This window comes from Myxocyprinus asiaticus, chromosome 28 (assembly GCF_019703515.2).
Source record: "Myxocyprinus asiaticus isolate MX2 ecotype Aquarium Trade chromosome 28, UBuf_Myxa_2, whole genome shotgun sequence".
Lineage (NCBI taxonomy): Eukaryota > Metazoa > Chordata > Actinopteri > Cypriniformes > Catostomidae > Myxocyprinus > Myxocyprinus asiaticus.
Window position 1 is genome coordinate 5,250,621 of NC_059371.1, and position 19,747 is coordinate 5,270,367.

Below are 19,747 nucleotides of genomic sequence, written 5' to 3' on the forward strand. Positions count from 1 at the left end.
TAAATGTGTCCAACAGCATATTAGTCCAGAATCCTGATCACTGGTTCTGGCATCGAAAACTGAAATTGTGGTATTGTGACAACCCTAGTTAATATACAGATTAACTCTTATAATGGCGGTTTGTCTCGTCTATACATGTGTTCTTACTGGGTCTGCTGGTTCCCAGTTTTAAATTATGGTGTGCTGGTTTGCCAACTTAACTTGCCTACTCAAACTTCCTAGCCAGCAAGATCACATTGGTCTTCATCAGAAAGTCAGTGCTGGTCGATCAGCGTAACCAGTAAAGATTTTACTAGTTCTGCTGGTTTACCAACTACATCAGCACTGAACCAGCCCTTTATCAGCATACACCAGTCTGGTCTTTTTAGCAGGGTGAAGGTACAATATGAGGTTTTGCTCATATGAGGATTTTAAAATGCTCCCCATGTGTCACGCCCAATAAACATAACTCACAACACACGTTTCAATGAATCGCCTGACCAACATCACTGAATACTCTTAAACATCATGTGATCTACACTTACGCATGTCTGCTCGCTCATGTGACCCAAACCAGCTCCACAACCCAGTTAAACAACACAAGACAACAGTCATGTTGTTATTTCGGTTTGATCACAGTCATAATGCTAGGTTTTGTGTTTTTTAGCACATTGCTATGCAGTTGCTAGGGCATTGCTAGGTAGCTAAGAGCCCACCCACAAGTCTCTATGGTACTCTGGTCTCTAGATATGACTCGCACCTCTCTTTCAGTATAATTTTGGGATTTTTTGCCAGTTTTTTGCCCACCAGGCAAAAATCATTTGGAAAAGTAATAGCACACCCCACATGCCACAGGATTTAAAGTAGCATGTTCATAGCACAAACGGTGCAGGACGGGTGAAGTTTATTACAAAGGGTCAGGGGTTTGTTCAAATCTCTAAACCTAAATATGAGCGAATAGTGATGCTTCACCACAAATTAAAGAGACAAAGCACACAAAACAAAGTCTTTAAGCTTATATTTCTAAGGGCAAGTCTGTTCTTATTCTCTCTAAATACACAAGAATGAAACAAATAAAGAGTGCACTCTGTTGTGATCCGTTTATCCACAAAGAAAAGCAACAACAGCTGTTACTGAAGTGAATCTCAGCCTAGCCGATGACAACAAGCAAGAATTCAGACATGCTGGCTAAAATGAGCCTCCTGCCCTCCTGGCAGATGCTCCATCTATGCGAAGTGAGCTGATTGGTCAGCCCAGGATACCTTAACCAGTCCAGCGTCAGATGCAATTGCAAAACTGCTGAGAGTTTTGAAGAGACAACAGTAGAAATCCTAATCATTTAAGTTTCAGATAGGTGACATCATAATGGAATTTCAGATGGAACATTGGATGGAAATCTTGGAACATTTTTAATGGAACTTTTTTTGAGGATAGTTCAAACTGCCACAACAAACGGCATAATTCAAACATTCTAAAGCTGGCTGTTGGATTTATAATGTTGGGAAACTGCCATTTTCACACAGGCCCAAAAAGCAACAACAGGGTTAACAACACACTGATCCAACACAACCCAACAACCATTGGAATTTAGTGTTTGCTGGTGTTTTAGGCCAGTGTGAACAAGCCTTAAAAATGTTGAAATTTTATTATGATTTCATACATCATAAATAGCCAAGATATTTTATTCGTCAAAGCCCAAATATTCAATAAACATAAACTTTGCACAAATCTGCCTGCTGATATTGGATGATTAATAAAAAAAAATTGTCAAGTTAGAGTTATTAATTATGTTAGTACACATTATATCCTCAAAATTCCCATATTTGAAAATACAAAATGTACATTATGGATTTACTGAAGAAAAAAAAACAGATTTATTCAACATTAAAATCACAATATGATTTTTATTAAAGTGTATGTTGTTTTCTTAATGTACAAAATCACTAGAAATGTATATAAACTGATATCAGACAGCCTATCTTCATTCCGTTTTCCCAGTCACAGATTAGTTTCTAAGGATGAAGTAAAATAGTTCACACAAAAATGAAAATTGTCATTATTTATTCACCCCCATGTCGTTCCAAACCCATATGCTGTTTATATTTAAAGGAATAGTTCACCCAAAAATTTACTTACCCTGATGCCATCTCATGTGTATGACTGTCTTTCTTTAGCAGAACACAAATAAACATTTTTAGAAGAAGACAGAGCTCTGTAAGGTCCTCATAATGGAAGTAAACGGGTGCCAGGACTTTGACTGTCCAAATGTCACATTTAGGCACGATGCGTGACATAAGTGCATTGGTGAGTTCACGCGAGAATTCAGAAGTGGCACTTATTTACAACAGAAGAACGAATGTCATGTGAGAGTTCGGCTATTTCAAACCGCATCAGAGCCATGGAAGGAAGCGATGATTTAAAGTTAAAAACGTTTTAATTATGGACTTGTTTCTTACATAAACCTATCGATTAGCTTCAGAAGACATTCACTGATTGACTGGAGTCGCATGGATTATGTTTTTGCTGCCTAAATGTGACTTTTGGACCATCAAAGTGCTGGCACCTGTACATTTCCATTATAAGGACCTGACAGAGCTATATCTTCTTCTAAAAATCTTTATTTGTGCTCTGCTGAAGAAAGACAGTCATACACATCTGGGATGGCATCAGGGTAAGTCAATAATGAGAGAATTTTCATTTTTGGGTGAACTACTAATATTCACATGCTGCTGTTTTCCATACAATGAAAAGAGACAATGACCATGTGCTGTCAAGTTTTGTAAAGCACAAAAAAGCACCATAATAGTTGTCCATTTTACTTGTGGACTATAGCCAAAGTCTTCTGAAGTCATACGATAGCTTTGTTTGAAGAACAGATCCAAATTTAAGTCATTTTCATGGATAATTTAACTTTCACAGCAGTTCTCAAATCTCATTTAAACTTGCATTCAATACAAACATTGCACCTTTAAACCAGTCACTGCAGGTTTGATGTCACGGACACCAAAAGACAACGCAACATGCCTGTTTGGAAGTGCGGAAACCAAAATGAGATTTGAGAGGTGGAGGAAAATGACCTATATTTCATTCTGTTTCTCACACAAAACTATCATTTGACTTCAGAAGATTTGGAATATGGCACACGAGTTAAAATTAACTACTTATATGAGACTTTTATGAGACAGCCAATGGTAACTGTTGTATGGAATAAATTCTCTTTTGGAGTGACAGGTATATGGCTTTCAGTTTTGGGTGAACTATTCCTTTAAGAACAGAAGAGAAACAGAAAGACTAAAGCTCGCTGTCATAATTACCATTGAGCATGAGTAGGCCGTCAACACCTGGGTGGGGACATCCCACACGGCCTGAACACGAGACAGAGAGAGAGAAAGAGAGAGAGAGAGAGAGAGAGAGAGAGAGAGAGAGAAAGAGAGAGAACAGTATGAAACATGAGCATAGCTATGCCTGGTCCTCCAGTTCCTTAACCAGAGTTCTTGGTTATGTCTTGGTTATGTTCCAAAAGCCTACATAGGCAGCATTTTAAGGCATCATAGGCACACTCCAGAGACAAAGGTTGTTCCAAAAGCATGATTATGCTGACATCTATGATACCTCCCTAATGGAAAATCCAGATTAAGCTGGTAGCTGTGTTTTGGAACATGGTAGCTGGTTTCTAGCTGGTCATTACCTGGTCCAAGTTGGGAGACCAGCGTAAACCAGCTACCAGCTTTTTATACCAGCTTAAGTTGTCCAAGCCTGAGTGTTGTTCTCCAGTATCTGTGTTTAATATTTCAAAAGCACGGAGTTGTTTTCTGTTTTGCTTCAGCTGGAGTCAGCACGTTCCCCGATGCGGGCTACCACGACCACTTGTGATGATCCATTAACTCTGCAATCGCTTACTTGGCATGTTACTGAGAAGTGGTTTGCTCAGCACATCTTGCACAAACTGTTTATTTAAGAGCATTATGGCATGTCACAAAAGCTAAGCACATCAACTGAGCTGGTAGCTTAGCTACCCTGCAACTAGCAAAACATTTAGATAGAATTTTGATGGTTTCGTATTGCCCTCCATTGCTGTTAAAGTCAATATGAAACAGCATTTGTGGCCATTTAACTTCAATAATGTAGTATATTTTTCAGAGTGAAACAGGATATTCAATGTAAAAGAATGTAGGGCAGGGCATGATTTTATCCATCACGATTTAATTGGAAAAATGGGTGTTCCATACCAGAATGGAGCCAGACCGGAATGTGAGTTCACAGTGAATCCTCTACTGAAACACCAGCAACACCCACTTTTGAAGGGTTTAAAAACAGAATATTTAATGATAAATAATCAGCCTGATCTCATGAAAATTACATGACCGTGGTGACATTTTTGCAAAATGACATAACATGGTTCATTACATGTATAGCGGCAGGTCCAAGGTGAAATGTCAACATTGTGGCGAGTTAAATGTTCCCCAGACAGGTTTTTAAGGTTAATGATCTGTCGAGTTTTAAATCAACAAAACCGACCTCCCTCCCCTAAAACTTAAACCTAAACCTTACTGATAGTGACAGAAAAAGCAAATGCGTAATTTTGTGGTGCTTCTATGACACTTTCAGCTCACGTGTCGACTTGCGTGCTCTTCAGGACTCGTACCCTGCTCCTTTACATCGCAAGTGCAACGATCTTTCAGTTGAGTTACCGCACAATTTAATCATGATCGTACAAGCTTGTAAATGTAGTTGGTTATGTTACGCAAACATTAAAATGTATCGCTTAGCAAGTCATGCACTGTAGTAAAAGTGTTTTGATGTCATGAGATAGCATTGCGTGCGGAACAAGGCGAAAATTAAGTGTTATAATCTGCCGTTTAACTCGTGATTTGTGTGAAAGTGAATCAAAGATGTTGTAGCACATGAAATCATGTTGCAAAAATGTAGGTATACATGATTCTATGCCCAGGTTGGAAATAATGTAGACAAGTTGCAAGACATTTTTAACCATCTGGATTTGATTAGATTGTGAAAAATAAGCTGTGATATTATTGGTAAATATTATTTTTCCCTGCCTGCATGGCCTTGGTGACATCAGCCGAAAAGGAAAGTCGTTTCAGTGGCGAAGCAAGTAATTACATTTTGGTGACCAAGAGAAAAAAAATTTCCCTGTAGAACAACATGCACCAATGAACTGTGCATAATAAGACCAGGAAAGTGTCTTTAGAAAGTAAATGGGGTCCATTTTGATTTCATGTTGACTTTAAAGAAGCGACTGTGGAAACCGTTGCGACATCCCCTCGTTCATTCTCTTCTGTCCTTTAGCTGTCACACACAGAGTGGCAGAGTATGTCCTGTGCTAAATATAGTCCATACCCACACCCTTCTCTCTCACCCTCTCTCTTTAGTGAGTGTCGCCTCATGTGTCCGCTCCATCTGCTCCAGCAGGCTGAGCGAGAAGCTCCGGTGAGAGAGAGAGAGACTGCAGCACAGTGCCACACCCAGCACTCATGGCTCTGCCCTGCTATGACTGAAAGACTGGGCATTACACTGGCATTCTACACTAATTTTCAACGTACAGAATGTTCTTTTGGGTCCAAATAAAGCAAAAAGCTACAGTAGGCTGAGCACTACCGTGATTTTACCACAGTTAAGTGGATCCGATAGGCCCAACATGGAATGTGCCTAAAACACTTAATGTGGAACAGCATTCACAACTGATTTAACTTCAATAATCTGATGATTCTGAGTGAAATAGGATATTCAATGATAAAGAATATCCTTTGAGAATTGATAGGATCATGAAAAGCAGGCATTCCACAATCTCAAAACAGCCAAATATAGGCAGATTTATCAGTCTGGCGACACATCTGTGCAATACAACAGCTCATCCAATCCGATTTTAGAACTGAAACCATCCATTTTATAAGCTCTCCATCACAAAGCATGACAGTCAGACAAGAGCCCAATAAATATATAATCTTTAAAATCTATAGAAAATGCAGGATGTTTTGACCCTGTAACCATCATAATATGATAAATTGAGAAATCTGTTGTCTATTTATTCAATGTACATGAATTCTCTCTTCAAAAGCCTTATAATACTGTTACCATGACGATGGTGCTATGAGCAAGAAATGGATCTTACCCTTCAAAGGGTCCTGCTCTGCCCTCATGATGTCAATCAGGGAACTCTCAAGCGAGTGCATGTTCAGACTATCGTACATCCTGGACCGATCCTGAGATCAAGACAGAAAGAGAGACAGGGGAGATAGACAACATGTCAATATGTGCAATACAGATCAGTGCAGCTAGTGTCAAGTCACACATGTTCATTAAACAGTTGCACCACTATATATGTAGCAGTTTAGGGCAAAAACATGCAGCTTATTCACTAACCACTAGCAATACAGTTTAACAAGGCATTAAATGCGCTGAAATACCTCTGCGCCATGGCTTTTTCAATTAGGAATGCCCCAGTTGATCGGCCAATGATCATTCTCATTCAATACTTGTTTTAGATCTGTGATTAAGATTCTTTTTTAGTGCGAACACACCTTTCAATGCATATTATGGCTTTGATACACTCACTACTTCTTCGTTCTTTTCTCAAAGTTAAAAAGAATTTTGAAACAGTCGATCAACATTCCATTTGCGAACATTAAGACACACCGCTGGGGGAGGCGTTTAGAGGAGCATTTATATATGAGGATGCTCAAGTTTACATGTAAAACATCAACTAATATGACATTAAAATGTGTTATCAATGACTTCATTCCTCATTCTATGAGTAGAATTCACACAAAATCAGTAACAGAAGCTGTTTTAACTACTGTGATGATTGAAAGTAATATATATGCAGTATATAATGTGTAATTTGTCTGGTTTACATTCTGCATTCATAGCACTAATGCTAACATGCTATACACAGCCATAATATGCTCTGGCGGTTACAATTTTTTTTTTTTAATACTTCCTTTATTGAGTTTTAACAGCAATTACAATCAACACACCACCAAAATTCAAATCCTTCCCTAATCCACTCAGCCACGGCATAAAAAAAAAAAAAAAAACAATAAATAAAAAAAACCTCAAAGCCACATAACCTTGAGTCAACACAGATTCCAGAGTTGTCAGTACTAACAGTTAAGAATTCAAGTGTCCCATGCTTGTTCAGTCCATAAATTGTCGTTTAACGCGGAAGGCTTGTCAGCAGCTGGGAAACATCTGGCGGTTACTATGTTATTGTAATTTGTGATGAATTTTGTGAAAAGAATCCACATGAGATCAAGAGGGTAAAATGAGAGTAAAAGAACCTGTTTGGACTGCTCGATGATGATTGTGTAATTTGTAAAGTTTATATTCTGCATTCATGGTGCTAATGCTAATGCTAACACACTATCCATGGTCATAATATGCACGGGTTACCCTCTGTTACTGTATTTCATGATGAATTTTGAGAAAATACACATAAGATCATGAAAACATTTTTTATACTTGTTTTTAAAGAAGGATATCAATACAATGGCATGGACCAATGGCAGTATGAAGGTTTTTAACAGCCAGCACAAAGTTTTCATGCTGGCAAGCAGTTTTGAACCACTGCAATGAACTCAAAAACACCTGTTTTTGGCCAGATTTTGTTTTAAATTAATTCACCTTCAATCTTTCTTTGATTTTTTGCTATAAGTATATTGGCACCAGTGCATGCGAATCAACAATGCTATCAGTGGGAACAATTCATTCTTTTTTAATTCCCAACACACTGTGGCGATCCAGCATCAGGCAGTTACAGGATTATAAGAAGTGGCAGTTCTAGATCATTTTAACTGGGGGGCCAGGCTGGGGCCAGGTGTGCTTGTAGGGGGGCATTTGCAGTTTACTTTTAAAATGATAGTTCACCCAAAAATGAAAATTCTCTCATCATTTACTCACCCTCATGATGTCCCAGATGTGTATGAATTTCTTTCTTCACCAGAACACATTTGAAGAAAAATAGAAAAATATCTTAGTTCAGTAAGTCCTTAAAATGCAAGTGAATGGTGATTTTTCTTTTGAAGCTCCAAAAATCACAGACAGTCAGCATAAACATCATCCATATGACTCCAGTGGTTAAATTAATGTCTTGAAAAGCTATACAATTGCTTTTGGTGCGAAAAAGATAAATATTTAAGTACTTTTTTAACTCTAAAACATGCTTCCGGTCAGCAGTGGAGCAGCGCTGTTTACAAGTGAGTAGGAGGAACACTGTACAGAAGCTGCATAGGTTTTGGTTTAGATCTGTATTTGAATCTGTTTGTTTACTCACAATACTGTGTTTGTGTGCTTATCCTGGATGTCTCAACCGAGTGGAGAATGTGAGATTACATCTGTATCATGGCAATGTGAATACGTCACACGAGAGACTGTGTGATCTCCACCCTCTTGTGAAGCTTACCGGTAGCGATGGTTTATAGTTAAAAAGAACTTAAATAGTCTATTGATATTTTTTTTAACTATCTGAGCTTCAAAAGTCTGATCACCATCTACTTGCATTATAAGGACCTACTGAGCTGAGATATTTTTCTATTTTTATTCAAATGTGTTCTGGTGAAGAAAGTCATACATATCATGAGGGTGAGTAATTAATGAGAGAATTTTCATTTTTGGGTGAACTGCCCATTTAATGCCCTCTTGTACATGTATTTAACAACATTTGCTATTTTTTGTAATTAACAATTTTTTATTGATTCATATATACATGACAAAGAAAAACCCAACACATATACAGGTAATCAACATTTTATATTCAAACCCCACTAATACAATCCCACCCTGACCCCCAATGAACACCCCTGTGGTCCCACATAATAAAACACACACAACCCCAAAACAATATAATAAACATACATAATTAAACTAAACTTCATTCTCCACATCCCCTCTATGAGAGTCCCCCCCCCAAAAAAAACTAATAATTGCCCCACTTTTTAACAAACAAGTCCCTAAACCCCAGCCTTCTACTTACCACTTCCTCAAATGCAGCCACCCTCCCCATTTCCACACACCACTCCTTAAAAGAGGGCACTCCATTCGACCTCCAACCCCTTAATGGGGCTGCCGTTCATGAGACTGGTCAGAACCCAATTTTTAATGTGATAATCCCCTAAATTTCAGACCGCCCCATCACCCAAAATACAGAGTCTGGGACAAAGTAAAACTTGAGTGCTCAAAACATCACACATACAACTCTGAACTTTCAACCAAAATTCTTGAATCTAAGCACATCCCCAAAAAACATGGATTGTGAACATTTGCTATTTTAATATTTTCTGTAATAGTGCTATTTCTGAAGACAACCAAACATATACCAACCAAAATTTAGTTAAGAACAATAATGAAAATTGATGAACAAAAAGGCTCATTACAAATGTTGGTATCAATACACCATAACGTTTGAGGTTTGTCCACAAACTTTAAGTCATTTGGTTCTTTAGAATGACAAACGCGATAAAATGATTTGAGTAAAATGAATGACACATCAAGATTTAAGGTTAGAATTTACGCAGTATAAGGAACATTTACAGGTCTTTTAAATGTTCACCATTCATTTTAAGATTGTGCCCATTTTTTAGCAGATTCTTTACTTAGTTCATTTAAAATAGTCCTGCAGTGTAACAAATACATTTTTAAAAGTACAAATAGTGTTCCATGTAATGCTTATTACTCTGATGTCATAAATGCTGCTAATATAATAATTATACAAAAATAATTTAAATGCTATTGAAAGTTTAAAGATCACACCACATGACATGCTAACTTCCCAAAATTATTTTTGTGTCAGCTACCCCTTAAACTAAAAAGTGTGTAGCTAATGATCATATCAGCTGTACTATTCAATGCAAAACAAAATTAATGGTGGTGAATGTTTGACAAAATTACCTCATATTACTATATGTTATTAATTAGTATATGTTGTTTCATAAATAGCAAACATGCACATATAAAAATATGTCCTTTTCCTTAAAACAATGAATGTTTCCCTAAAGAGCTGTTCAGGTTGCAGTCCAAAAACCCGGAAGACTGGCCATAGGTTCCCTCTGGATTTTCCTATAAGTTTTTATAAAGGCAGTTTTGGATTTATAAGTAAAATATGGTCTGTGATAAACATAACTTGAACTTTGGTTACCTGGAAGTGGACGTGGGCATCTAATACATGGGCGTTTTGTTCTACAAAATAAATTACACACAGTCCTACTGTATTGAATTGAGACATATTTAATTTTTTGACGGCTTCAAAATTCACGTTTCAGTAAATGCAGTGCCCCCATGTCAATAAGCCTGCAATAACGCCCCCCTTCCAGTGTACTAATACATGAACACAAGGAATTGTATGTTTTCCGAGCTACAGTATGTTATTTTAAGCAGGAATAGAGTGTGTTTGTGTAGGCTGCCAGCGTGCTCACCGCTGAATCCCTAGAATAGTGCGGCAGCTGGAATTCTGAGTCACGCTCACAATTCAAACCCTCCGGAATGTTGTTTGTATAACTGTCATGAGTGGAATTAACCAGACAGGTTCATTCAAGGCATTTCTGCCTGAACGTATGGCCAAATCGCCTCGGATTACTGCTGTTTTTAGGCAGAATTAAACAAATGGCTTTGTGAGAGTTTAACATTTGCATGTTAAATATTGTTGCTGTTCAGCTGGGTTTACAAGAAAATCTCTCTTCTATCCTGTTAAAGGGCTCTCCCATCTCCCTTTCGTAACACCTGTCATAACAACATTCCAAGGATATCTGTGTTATTACTGCAAAAAGGAAAGTGAACATAAATACATCCAGACTCTCCAGACCTGAATGTGCACATCGCATGAAACACATTCTGAAAAAGCAAAGCAAAAACCAGATTTTTGATAACTTTGATAACTTAAAATTAAATATCACATTGACGTAAGTATTCAGACTCTTACCTCAGTACTTAGTTGAAGCACCTTTGGCAGCGATTACAGCCTCAAGTCTTTTTGGCTATGATGCGACAAGCTTTGAACACCTGGATTTGGGGATCTTCTGCCATTCTTCTCTGCAGATCCTCTCAAGTGCTGTCAGGTTGGATGGGGACTGTCGGTGGATAGCCATTTTCAGGTCTCTCCAGAGATGTTCAATTGGGTTCAAGTCCGGGCTCTGGCTGGGCCACTCAAGGACGTTCACAGAGTTGTCCCTAAGCCACTCTTGCATTGTTTTGGCTGTGTTCTTAGGGTCATTGTCCAGTCTGAGGTCCTGAGCGCTCTGGACCAAGTTTTTATTAAGGATATTGCTGTATTTTGCTGCGTTCCGCTTTCCTTCAACCCTGACTAGTCCCCCAGTCCCTGCCGCTGAAAAACACCCCCACAGCGTGATGCTACCACCACCAAACTTCACTGTTGGGATGGTTTTGCGCTGATGATGAGCGGTGCCTGGTTTCCTCTAGACATGACGCTTGGAATTGAGACCAAACAGATAAATCTTTGTTTCATCAGGCAAGATAATCTTGTTTCTCACAGACTGAGAGTCATTTAGGTGCTTTTTTGCAAATTTCAAGCGGGCTTTCATGTATCTTGCACTGAGGAGAGGCTTCCGTCTGGCCACTCTGCCAAAAAGCCCAGATTGGTGGAGTGTTGCAGTGATGGTTGTCCTTCTGCATGTTTCTTCCATCTCCACACATGATCTCTGGAGCTCAAATAGAGTGACCATCGGGTTCTTGGTCACCTCTCTTACCAAGGCCCTTCTCCCATGATTGCTCAGTTTGGCCAGGCGGCCAGCTCTAGGAAGAGTCCTGGTTGTTCCAAAATTCTTCCATTTAAGAATTATGGAGGCCACTGTGCTCTTGGGAACCTTCAATGCAGCCAAAAATTTTTTTGTGCCTTGACACAATCCTGTCTCTGAGCTCTGTAGGCAGGTCCTTTGACCTCATGGCTTGGTTTTTGCTCTGATATGCTTTTTCAGCTGTGAGACCTTATATAGACAGGTGTGTGCCTTTCCAAATCATGTCCAATCAATTGAATTTTCCACAGGTGGACTCCAATCAAAAAGTAGACACATCTCAATGATGATCCAGAGAAATGGGGTGCACCTGAGCTAAACTTCAAGTGTCATAGCAAAGGGTTTGAATACTTATGTCAATGTGATATTTCAGTTTTTTCTTTTTAATAAATTTGCAAAGTTATCAAAAATCTGGTTTTTGCTTTGTCATTATGGGGTATAGAGTGTAGATTAATGTGGAAACAAAATTATTTAAAGCATTTTAGCATAAGGCTGCAACATAAAATGTGAAGAAAAAAAAATGAAGGGGTCTGAATACTTTCTGAATGCACTGTATGCTAGAGCTACCCTGAGTGACACATATATATGTAGCCTAATGTGGTTTGGAAGCACACAGGACGCTCACTGCGTCACGTACAAATGCCTCAATTCAGAGCAGTCATGGCCATCTGCCTCCCGCAGGTAGAGCAGGTTTTATAAAGCAGAGATTTGTTTATCATTCTTGCTCTGTTTACAGCATCCAGTCGTATTCACAGGCCCTAACACCAGAGCTTACACACAGTGCAGGCTGGGAAGGTGCTATCATGCTAAATATAGCTTCAGCAACATTGCCAAAAATAGTGTCTGAAAAGCAGCTTGGTTCTCCAGTCAGGGACATGAGGCTTGAAGATACACTGACACGCTACAGAGTCCTCTGTTATTATTCCACAACACCAAAAAACAGTTTTTTAAAGTTAATGTTTTTATTTACTAGATAACGTTTATTGTAGGGTTACAAATTTAATTACTGTTCTTGATCCATTAAATTACTAATGGCAATCGACAAGCGATTTATCGTTAACAACTCTAGTTTATTGTGACATTTAATGAACTCCAGTCATAGTCTCCTTCCCCATTTGTACTTTTCTCCACCCTCCATTTGTAAATTTCGATAATGTTCAAATTATAGCAATACTGCTACAATGTTCAAATTCAAAAGGTCAAATTGTTGGAATCCCTTTATAATCTCTTTCCCTCCTCTCTCTGTCCTTTCTTCTTCTTCCATTTCTTAAGTTTGAGAATTCAATCAGGATTTTGTTAACATTGAAATTGAAAGGTTGAAACATTTATTGTGACTTTTAACTAGATTAATTAGAAATAAGTCTTTTATTAGTTGTATTCTATCTCTGTCCTTTTCTTCTCCTACCATTTCTCAAATTCAGACGTCATTAAAAAAAAAAAAGAGTCTTTATAGTCCGTTTCTCATATTCAATTCTCCAAATTGAAGAATTTAAAACGAAATTGTGTGATGGACTCAATTTATAGCCATACGCCTTCTTCTTCTCCTTCCATTTTTCACATTAGAACATTATTTAAAAAAGTTCAAATTCAAAAGTTCAAACATTTATTGTGAAAGGTCTGTGTACCTTCTGGTCATTCAATTTTATTTTTAGAAAGAGAAACTAATAAATGAAAAGCAAATTTTGTTTTTATTATCTTTCATTATTCTAAAATTGAAAAACGGAAAAACAATTAATTGTTCCTTTCCTCCTTTACTGCGAGGAATAGAAAATCGCAGAAAGAACAAAACAGAAAAATGTTTGATTTTTCTACACTACATTAGGCTACAATGAAAGTTAGTACTGGCACATAGGCAAAGCATGCTCGTGTTGCTCCTCCCCCTCCCTTTTTTAACAGATAACAACTGCAATAATGCCATTAAGTGTGCTCTTGAGACCTCCGTTCATTGTATGCAATGTCATATAATAGTCCAAATATGTTCCCATTCTGTCGAAGCAGGGAAAAGAACTCCTCTATGGAATGAGCTCTCGCTTAAAATAGTTTATTTTCAATAGTAGCCTATTGTTATCTTCTTCGTTGTCTTTGTATGGTCACACCTGGACTAGCCATCGGGAGCACTGGGGCATTTTCCAGTGAACCATCACCGGTCGAGTAGTGTCGGACGAAACGGCGTCACCCGATTAAAATCGTTCTATGCATTCCTGGCGCAAGAGCAGAACGGGACAAGTCTCTCTCACATGAGCAGTGCTGACAAACCTGTTCTGTGCTCACACCATTATGTCCAGTAGTAAACACAGCGTGAGTTGTGCAACCCATTTGAATTCGACATTGAATTAACTATTATAAACCTGTATATATGAACCTTAAAGGCTCCGTGCTGAAGCTTGTTGAAACCATATTAAAGAGTCCCTACATTCTAAACTGCAGTGAAGAGGTGAACAGGAAAACAGCATCCTATAGAAATTTACCTTGCACTTACTATACTAACACTAACTGTACAAACTATGGTGTTTTAACAGATATGTTGTTATTATTAGAATAATATTAAATATAGTATATTAGGGGAATATAAGTAACTTTTATCAAGGTTGTTTTTATAGTTTCTGTGTTTACGATATTGTTTTTCAATACATCTAAATACATCTGTGTCAGAGTTTTTGCGTTAATGTTATATTTTGGCCACTAGAGGCCCTCACTGTGTTTCATTTCAGTTTCCCGCCATTGTATCATGTGTTATTGTTTTCACATGTGCCTCGTTCTGGGCTGTGTATTTAAGCTGATCACTTCCTTTTGTTTCTTTGCTTGGTTATTGATGTTCCTAGCCAGTTGCTGCCGTAAGTCTGCTCTAGTTCTAAGTACTAAACTTTGAAAGCCTTTTGGATTGTTTTTTCCCTGTGTTTATTTTTGCTGTTTTTTGGTGTCTTTTTCCTGAGTTCTTTGGAGATTATTTTTTCCTCCTTTTGGATCCTTTTTGGACTAAAGATTTTTCTGTTTTGTGGTTGTCAGTAAGAAATTGCTTTTTGTACCCTTTTTGCTATTTTTGTTAATAAACTCTTCTGTGTCTCAGTGGTGGAAATTAAGACTCTTGTGCCAGAGACCCAAGTTTGAATCCTGGCTCTGACAGAATAACCAAGCCACATTATGAACCCAGAGGTGCCTAATGCTCAGGAACTCCTGGCCACAATTGCTCAGCAGGAGTCCACAATCCAATGCCATGAGTCAGCACTAGTTCAGCAGGAGACTGTGATGGCTAAACACTCACAAGTGCTGTCTGATCTCATGATTTCTGTCCATCAGATCCGGACCAGCTGCTCTCTACTTCAGCTACTGCTTCTACTGCTGCCTTGGTACCCCTTCTGGATTCTCGAGTGCTCTCTCCTCTGAGTGAACCTTGCCTACCTCCACCACAACATTTCTCAGGTGATCCCAGTGCATGTGATGGGTTCCTGACTCAATGCTCTCTCACATTTGAATTACAACCATCTTCCTTCCCCTCAGATTGGGCCAAGATCGCATATGTTATCACCCTCCTTTCTGGCAAGGCTCTTTCTTGGGCAACAGCGGTCTGGAAGGCACAGGCACCCTTCTGTTCAAGTTATTCTGTGTTTGAAAAGGAGTTCAAGCGAGTCTTTGACCACCCCCTCAGTGGCCGGCAAGCCTCTAAGAGACTTCTCACCCTCCGACAAGATAATGGCAGCGCAGCTGAATATGCCATACAGTTTCGGACAGTTGCAGCAGGGAGCGGCTGGAATGACGAGGCCCTCATGGTGTGTTTCCTGAATGGTCTGTCTGAGGCAATCAAGGATGATATGGCTACCAGAGAACCTGCTCGTGATCTCGAGACCCTCATGGATCAAGCAATCTGGCTGGATAATCGCCTGAGGGAGAGAAGACTGAACCGGCCATCTGTTTCCACATTGTCTGCCAGTCCAGCACTTGCTCAAATGCTACCAGTGCCCCACAAGTCCTCGGAACCCATGCAATTGGGAAGGACTAGGCTTTCCCCATCAGAACGAGACCGTCGCATGAGAGAGCGCTGTTGTCTATATTGTGGATTGTATGGTCATTTTTGCTCCACCTGCCCCGAGCTTTCGGGAAACGCCCAGTCCCATACAGGCAAGGAAGGACTGTAATGGGAGTTACACGCACAGCTTCACCTTCCAACTCTGGATTGTTCCTTCCCATCACACTCACTTGGGGAGATCAAAAACACCAACTCCAGGCATTGATTGATTCTGGTGCTGCCGGGAATTTCATGGATATTTCCTTTGCCAAAAGTCTCCAGATTCCTATTAATTCCCTTCCTGCCCCCCAACTGCGACAGCCTTGGATGGAAGACCGTTAGCTCCAGGGAAAATAACCCACCTCACCTCTCTCCTTTGTCTCGTCACTTACCAGCACCAGGAGAGAATGTGCTTTCATCTTATACAGACTCCAGAGTTCCCTATTATCCTCGGTCACCCCTGGCTCCTCCAGCATAACCCATACTTTGACTGGTCCACTGGCGCTGTTCTCAGTTGGGGTCCCACCTGTCAGACTACATGCTTGGCCCAGAACTCCCCTGATCTTGTTCTCGAGTCCCAAGAAGCCCTAGATCTGTCTCAAGTCCCTGCTCAGTACCACCACTTCAAAGCAGTGTTCAGCAAAAGGAAGGCCACCTCCTTACCTCCTCATCGCCCCTATGATTGCGCCATTGAGCTGCTCCCAGGAACCTGTCCCCCCAGAGGTCATATATTCTCTTTGTCTCCCCCCGAACGTACTGCTATAGACAAATACATTAACGAATCCCTTGCGGCAGGTATCATCCAACCATCCACTTCCCCTGCTGGAGCTGGATTTTTTTTCGTTGGGAAGAAGGATGGTGGACTCCGGCCATGTATTGATTACAGGGGCCTTAATAAGATCACTATTCGAAACCGCTATCCCTTGCCGCTAATGGCCACTGCTTTCGAAATTCTGCAAGAAGCCTCCATCTTCACTAAGCTTGACTTGCGCAATGCCTACCATCTTGTGCGCATCAGACAAGGAGATGAATGGAAGACCACCTTCAACACGCCCACTGGGCACTATGAGTGTTTAGTTAAGTCCTTCGGTCTCACTAATGCTCCTGCAGTATTTCAAGCTCTCATCAATGATGTTCTCAGAGACATGCGCAACCAATTTGTGTTTGTCTACTTGGATGATATCCTCATCTTCTCGAGTTCCCTCCAAGAGCATGTAAAACACGTCAGTAAGGTTCTCAGACGTCTTCTTGATAACCATCTTTATGTTAAACCTGAGAAATGTGAGTTCCATGTGACCAAAGTTCAGTTCCTGGGGTTCATTATCAAGCCTGGCCAGATACAAATGGACCCTCAAAAGGTTCAAGCAGTTGTGGATTGGCCCTCCCCCTCGTCGGTAAAGGAAGTACAGCGTTTCCTTCACTTCGCCAATTTTTATCGCAAGTTCATCCGGAACTTCAGTACTGTGGCAGCTCCTTTTTCTGCCCTCACCAAGGGGAACACAACCAGCTTTAATTGGGGACATGAAGCAGAGTTGGCCTTCAGCAAACTCAAAAGCCATTTTACCTCTGCACCTATTCTCATTCTCCCTAACCCAGGTAAACCCTTCATCGTGGAGGTCGATGCTTTGGACGTAGGGGTTGGAGCTGTGCTGTCCCAAAGGGGGGAGGACAACAAGTTGCATCCATGTGCATTCCTTTCCCACCGCCTTACACCGACTGAGATGAACTATCATGTAGGGGATCGGGAGTTACTGGCAATTAAGCTAGCGCTTGAAGAGTGGAGGCATTGGCTTGAGGGGGCCAAACACCCATTCCAAGTATTCACGGACCACAAAAATCTGGAATACATTCAGCAGGCAAAGCGACTCAAGCCCCGCCAGGCACGTTGGTCCTTATTCTTCAACCGATTCAAGTTCATCTTATCCTACCACCCCGGCTCTAAGAACCTAAAACCTGATGCTTTGTCCCGAGTATATGTAAACACTCCTCAGGAAGATTCTATTGCATCGATTATCCCCAGTTCCAAGATAATAGCTCCTATCAGGTGGGATCTGGAAAATACTGTAAAACAAGCCCAAGCCCGAGAACCTGACCCAGGAGGGGGGCCAACCCACTGCTTGTTTGTCCCTAAAGCTGTCCGCTCCCAGAACCTCCAGTGGGGACACTCCTCTCGTCTCACTTGTCATCCTGGTACCTCTCACACTCTTGAGTTCCTCCAAAGACGATTTTGGTGGCCAACTATCAAGGAGGATGTGACAACATTTGTAAATGCATGTCCCACATGCAACCAAAGTAAGGTCCCTCACCGTTCTCCTCAGGGGCTATTGCATCCTCTCTCCATACCTCATAGACCTTGGTCTCATCTTTCCATGGATTTTATCACTGGACTTCTGCTATCACAAGGCAACACCACTATCATGGTCATAGTTGATAGATTCTCCAAGGCCACCCGATTTATTCCTCTGCCCAAACTACCCACCGCTAAAGAAACTGCTGAATTGGTTATAAACCACGTCTTCCGAGTCTTTGGCATCCCACAAGACATCGTCTCTGATCGAGGACCCCAATTTTCTGGCGGGCATTTTGTCAATCTCTGGGGGCTACAGTGAGTCTATCTTCTGGATTCCACCCGGAGTCCAATGGGCAAACGGAGAGGCTTAACCAAGATCTTGAGACTACACTGAGTTGTATGGCAGCTAACAACCCATCCTCTTGGTCTTCCTTCATCATGTGGGCAGAATACGCTCACAATACCCTTCGGTCCTCTGCTACAGGCATGTCCCCTTTCGAGTGCCAGTTGGGATACACCCCTCCACTATTCCCTGAGCAAGAAGTGGAGGTTGCAGTTCCCTCTGCTCAACAGTTCGTTAAACGTTGCCGCCAGACATGGAAAAAAGCCCGACTCAAGCTCTTGAAGGTCTCTCAGCAGTATCAGCACCAGGCCAATCACAGACGCAGACCTGCCCCCACTCTGCGCCCCGGCCAAAGAGTCTGGCTCTCCACTAAGAACATTCCCTTGCGGGTGGAATCCCGTAAACTTTCCCAGAGGTTCATTGGCCCCTTCAAGATTGCCAGGAAAGTAAACCCAGTTACTTATCGTTTATACTTGCCTAAGTCTTTGAAGATAAATCCCACTTTTCATGTCTCACTGTTAAAACCTGTTTTGTCTTCTCCTTTTCTTGCGACAGGTAAACCTCCCCCTCCTCATATCATTGGTGGCCAGCCAGCTTACACAGTCCACAGAATACTGGATGCCCGTCGAGTACGTGGGTCCCGGCAGTATCTTGTGGACTGGGAAGGCTACTGAGGAGCGCTCCTGGGTTCCTGCCAAGGACATCTTGGACCCCAAACTAATTCAAGAATTTCATGCTCGCAAGTCCAGTCGTCCGGGAGGGAACGTCAGGAGCCGTTCCTAGAGGGAGGGGTCCTGTCAGAGTTTTTGCTTTAATGTTATATTTTGGCCACTAGAGGCCCTCATTGTGTTTCATTTCAGTTTCCCGCAATTGTATCATGTGTTATTGTTTTCACATGTGCCTCGTTCTGGGCTGTGTATTTAAGCTGATCACTTCCTTTTGTTTCTTTGCTTGGTTATTGATGTTCCTAGCCAGTTGCTGCCGTAAGTCTGCTCTAGTTCTAAGTACTAAACTTTGAAAGCCTTTTGGATTGTTTTATTCCCTGTGTTTATTTTTGCTGTTTTTTTGGTGTCTTTTTCCTGAGTTCTTTGGAGATTATTTTTTCTTCCTTTTGGATCCTTTTTGGACTAAAGATTTTTCTGTTTTGTGGTTGTCAGTAAGAAATTGCTTTTTGTACCCTTTTTGCTATTTTTGTTAAACTCTTCTGAGTTCATTTAAGAATGCGTCTGACGATTGGGTTCCACTCCCTTCTGTGGCTCAGTGGTAGAAATTAAGACTCTTGCACCAGAGACCCAAGTTCAAATCCCGGCTCTGATAATCTAACCATTGTAATGAGGTGTATGGTTTTTGCTGTGATTACCATGATATTACAA

The 19,747-nt window shown here is 40.6% G+C and overlaps 1 protein-coding gene across 3 annotated transcripts in view; it reads right to left on the reverse strand.

Moving 5' to 3' along the window:
- LOC127418898 (cytoplasmic polyadenylation element-binding protein 2-like) overlaps positions 1–19,747 on the reverse strand; it is a 47,980-nt gene that overhangs the window by 12,957 nt on the left and 15,276 nt on the right. For 2 of the 3 annotated variants that reach the window (XM_051659795.1, XM_051659794.1), the window contains exons 3-4: positions 6,110–6,200; positions 3,294–3,344 (exon numbers count right to left, since the gene is read on the reverse strand). In XM_051659795.1, the coding sequence (XP_051515755.1) occupies positions 3,294–3,344; positions 6,110–6,200 (142 nt within the window). The remainder of the gene's footprint in view (positions 1–3,293; positions 3,345–6,109; positions 6,201–19,747) is intronic. The other variant, XM_051659796.1, reaches the window with a different exon arrangement.